This window comes from Notolepis coatsorum (genome assembly GCF_963971535.1).
Source record: "Notolepis coatsorum genome assembly, chromosome: 1".
In the NCBI taxonomy this organism is placed as follows: Eukaryota; Metazoa; Chordata; class Actinopteri; order Aulopiformes; family Paralepididae; genus Notolepis; species Notolepis coatsorum.
Window position 1 is genome coordinate 31537582 of NC_140165.1, and position 4963 is coordinate 31542544.

Here is a 4963-nt window from a genome sequence, read left to right on the forward strand (position 1 = left end):
CGCATGCGCATGAGCCGCGACGCGCTCCTCAGAGGCAGGAATACTAAGCTCCCCCTTAAGCTCCAGGAGAGAGGAGAGAGGCTGAAAACCCGCAGTTCTTGCCAGACTGATGGGAGCCGAATCCCAGATCCGATTTTTCTGATGAATACCCCCAAAATATGGAGGTCCCGAACGCATGGAAGTATTAATTGCGCCGTAACGAATCATTAAAAAAATATACCGTTAACTGGAATATGTTGTGCCTTTACACATATGTTGGATTATGTAATTGGTTTGTCATGACAAACTAATAAAAAAATCGCGATTTACCCGGTGGCTACAACAACACACAGTGACTTGCAAACCGCAGTCACGTAAGGGGCTAGTAGTCACTGTGTGGTGTTGTAGCCACCGGGTAAATCGCGATTTTGTATTAGTTTGTCATGACAAACCAATTAATCTCCAAAGTTAAAGCATTAATTTTGCATTAATTTTGACAGCCCTAGTTTTTTTGTAAAACCTAATGGCGATTAAAAGTTATCTGAATCTGAATCCTCTCTTAATAAACATGTTTGTGATTCTTAATGTAAATCTTAAAATGAATGACTCATGAATGTTGTTCATTATTTCACAATGTAGGATAAAGTACACCTCAACCTCACCGGTACAGTGACCACATGTTCTTTCTTTGGTCTCTTGGTAAACATGTTTTTCTATGTCTGCCTTTCTCAATTGCTAGACTGTGGTCTCTCTCTCTCCCTCTCTCTCTCTCTCTCTCTCTCTCTCTCTCTCTCTCTCTCTCTCTCTCTCTCTCTTGCTATAGTAGGCTATTGTTATAGGCTATTGTATCTCATGAGTATGGTTTGCAGGCCAATCTCTCACTGAATGTATCACACACATGTCACATTTGGGTCATCAAGTCAGGGGGTAAAAAAATTAATAGTAATTTAGTTTGCAGATCAATCATTTTGTCTATGAACCTGTCAGTATACCTTTGCCCAGCCCAAGCCAACACCTCAAAACCATGCTAGCAGATTCCCTGTCTGCTTGCGTCCACCAAGTCTGCTTGGTTTTGGACTGATAGAATGTGATGCTTAAAGGACCGGGCCGTGTCTTTAAAGGGGCACTTCACAAAAAAAAAACAATGCTGATCTATTTTGCACATAATCTCACACACATCCAAAAACTCTGAACAGTTTTGCATGCGTTAATTTATTTCGAGTTATTGAGAGTAAATGAGTTTGATTATGGCCACCAGTGATGTCATAGAGGTCATTGAATTCTTGTGTTAATTACAGCACCATGAAATTATGTAGATGAGCAAATAGAAATTCCATCTTATAGGGACTGCTACCGTATCATTTCATTGAGCTGTAATTAACACAACACAACAAGGATGTCCCAGATTGATTGATTGATTGATTGATTGATTGATTGATTGATTGATTGATTGATTGAAAACTTTATTAACAGATTGCAGAATGGGTACAATACAGTACAGCTCAATACACACAATTGTTAAGGGGATGCAGACCAGAGAAAGACTTTCGTCTTGTTTACATCAGGGTCCCCCATTTTCAATTCATCAGGACATACATGACATACTGTACAGATAGACAGTACTGCTACATCTATACATTTATGACATACCAGATTTGTAAATCCAGTACTGTTTGTGATACAAAAAGAGTCCAGAAAAGGGAGTATATACATTTGACGTAAAAACTGTACATTGGAGGAGGTTGGTGTAGAAAGAACGAGAGGTAGGCAGGTGGGCGTAGATGGGTATTTAATACAAGTATCTTACAGGGACGATACGTTACAGTCTAGTGCTATATGCTGCTAACCTGACCGGTGTTTACTTCCTGAGTGACGTCAGAGTAGTACGGGGGCCGTCACGTCTCAAGCTTGTGTATCAGACTAGCACAATGCTCTACATCCTTCCTCTTAAGTTGTGCTCTAATGTAAATACTAACAATGCTCTACAGGCTAGTAGGCTATAACAAATTACGCCATGAAGTGATTACTATTAATATCTAGCATGTGGCTATTTGAACAAACCACAGGTTAACTGTACTTCAAGTGGTAATACACAACAGGTGTATAGTATGAACATCATTACTCCCTTTTTTTTTTTTCTTAACAGTCCTTGTGACAAACACTACATATATCTGCTGTTTGGCCTGCAGACGCGGCCTGCCCCGTGAGATGTACGGAGACTGAGTGTGCGGGTTAGTCTTTTGAACAGTCTCTTGTATCTGGGCGTGTTGTTGAGCGTCTGCCTTCTCGGTGACAGGGTGACTGTTGCCTTCGGGTTGGCCAGTCGGAGGTTGGAGAGTGATATCGGGGTCGCAGGGGTCGCTGAGGTCACCCTGTGGCGGTTCCGGTTCCGAGACGGGAAGAAGGTGTCTCCGATTCCTTCTGTACTCTCCTCCTTCTGACTCCACGACGTAGGACCTTGGTTCCTTACAGATGCTCTTGATTGTGCCCATCCGGTCGAATCCACGTGGAGTCTGTAACCTCACTACATGTCCCTGGGCCAGTGGCTGGAGGGGCCTGCTTGATCTGTCATAGCACGACTTCTGAATACTGCGTTTCTTCTCGAGCTGTGCTTTGATCATCTTGTTGTCCTTCGCCTTAGGAACCAGTAGTGTCTTGCAGATGGGTAGGGTGGTACGTGTCTGTCTTGACATGAGCCGCTCAGCCGGTGACCCAAGTGACTGGTCACGTGGAACGTTACGGAGGTTGAGCAGATTTAGGAAGACGTCTGTTCCGTCCCGTCTGGACCTCTCCATGAGTTGCTTTGCGCTGCGCACAGCTCTCTCTGCTAGTCCATTCGCCTGCGGGAACTCCGGGCTACTGGTCACATGGTCGAAGTCCCAGGCCGAGGCGAACTCCTTGAAGCGCTGGCTTGTGTACTGGGCCCCGTTGTCCGATATTACTTTGTGTGGGGCTCCATGCACAGCGAAGTGTCTTTTCAGTTTTGTTATCACTGTGTTGGATGTGATGTCACGCAGCAGGCCCACCTCGAACCAACCTGAGTATGAGTCGACCAGCACTAGGTGGTGACGTCCATTCCACTCGAAGATGTCGGTCGCCACGGTTGACCACGGTAAGTCTGGAATGGGATGCAGCTTGAGTGGCTCCCTTTGTTGGTGTTGTTTTGTGCTGTTGCAGACGTGGCATGATGCCGTTTTCTCCTCGATATCCTTCGCCATGGCAGGCCAAAACACAATGTCCCTCGCCCTGCGCTTGGTCGACTCTGTGCCAGGGTGGCCTCTGTGCAGGATCGTGATGTAGTCCATTTGCAGTGATTTGGGAATGACGGCTCTTGAGCCCTTCATGATGACGCCATCGTCGATTGTGAGCTCATCTCTGAATGCAAAGTATTGGCGAGCCCCTGCCGGCAGCGTCGACTCCCTCGCAAGCCATCCGTGGTTGATGATGTTGCATATTTTCTGCAGGGTTGGGTCCCTTTCTGTGTGTTCCTTGAGCTCGTTCAGACGTGATGAGGAAATGTGTCTCACTGCCATGACCTCAAAGTCTGTCTTTTCACCACTAAGCCGGTCTGTGGTTTGTCTGGGAGCACGTGACAACGTGTCCGCGAGATACATGTCCTTCCCCTTCTTGTACCTCAGCTCAAAATCGTACCTTTGGAGTCTAAGCATCATACGCTGCAGTCTGGCTGGAGCCGTGTGTAGGGGCTTTGACAGGATGGTGACCAGCGGTTGATGATCTGTTTCGATTAGGATGTGCTAATGTGTGTAGTCATTAAACTTGGAGCACGCGAACACTACTGCGAGAAGCTCCTTCTCGATCTGTGCGTATCGCCTCTCCGTCTCCGTCAAGGTGCGGGATGCATAAGCGACTGGGACACCGTCCTGTAGACACGCCGCGCCTAGGCCAATAGTAGGCCATACTGGGAAGCGTCGCACGTGAGTGTGACAGGCTTGCGGACGTCGTAGTACATCAGCGTGGGTGGGTTTGAGAGACATTGTTTCAGCGCATCAAATGCGTCTTGGTGCTGCTTGTACCAACACCATTCCGTGTCATGGTGCGTTAGGTGTCGCAAGGGGGCTGAGATTTCACTGAAGTTTGGGACAAACCTGGCCAAGTAGTTTACCATGCCGAGGAATCGCTGCAGAGCCGTTACATCTTCTGGTGCAGGCAGCTCGCTGATCGCTTGCGTCTTTGATGGGTCTGGCTTAAGACCCTGACTTGTGAACAGGTGTCCAACGTAGCCAACTTCTTTCAGTCTGAACCTGCATTTCTTGGAGTTGAGCCGTAAGTTGACTTCACATGCTCTGTCGAGGACTTTCTTGAGATTTTCATCATGCTCTTTCTCGCTGCTTCCTCCAACGATAATGTCATCGACTATCACTGCACAGGGGTATCCTGCGAAAATTTGCTCCATTATGTGTTGGAAGACTTCACTGGCGCTGCTTATGCCAAAGGGCATTCTGAGGAAACGGAATCGTCCGAATGGCGAGCTGAATGTAGTCAGTAGCGATGATTTTTGATCCAGCGGTATTTGCCAAAAAGAGTTCTTGGCGTCCAGTGTTGAGAACACGGTTGAGTTTGGCATGTCCGCTGCTACTTCCTCCACAGTGCGCATTGGGTGATGTGGGCGTTTGAGCGCCTTGTTTAGGTCTCGTGGATCAATGCAGAGGCGTATGTCGTCTGAGTTCTTCTTGTGGGTTGCTACCATTGAAGATACCCACTCAGTGGGTTCTGAGACTGGTGTTATGATGCCTGTGCTTGCCATTCTGTCCAGTTCCATCTTAACCTTCTCTCGCATAGCGACTGGGATCCGGCGTGCTGGCCTGACGACAGGCGTGGCCTCTCGGTCGATTTTCATGGAGTAGGTGTAGGGGAGCCTACCCACCTCATCCTTGAAGAGGTCTGAATATTCCGAGAACATCTTGTGTGAAAAGTTTTCCTCGTCTGTCAGATGTAGCTGGTGTATCTCCTTACTGAGTGTGAC

The 4963-nt window shown here is 47.2% G+C and overlaps 1 protein-coding gene across 1 annotated transcript in view; it reads right to left on the minus strand.

The window, feature by feature from the left end:
- Positions 1-3647, minus strand: part of anos1a (anosmin 1a) — a gene marked incomplete at both ends in the record, with an annotated part of 46812 nt that extends 43165 nt beyond the window's left edge. Inside the window, one exon of the mRNA XM_084314881.1 lies at positions 2140-3647. Within this exon, the coding sequence (XP_084171007.1) occupies positions 2140-3647 (1508 nt within the window). The remainder of the gene's footprint in view (positions 1-2139) is intronic.
- Between the last annotated feature and the right edge of the window lie 1316 nt (positions 3648-4963).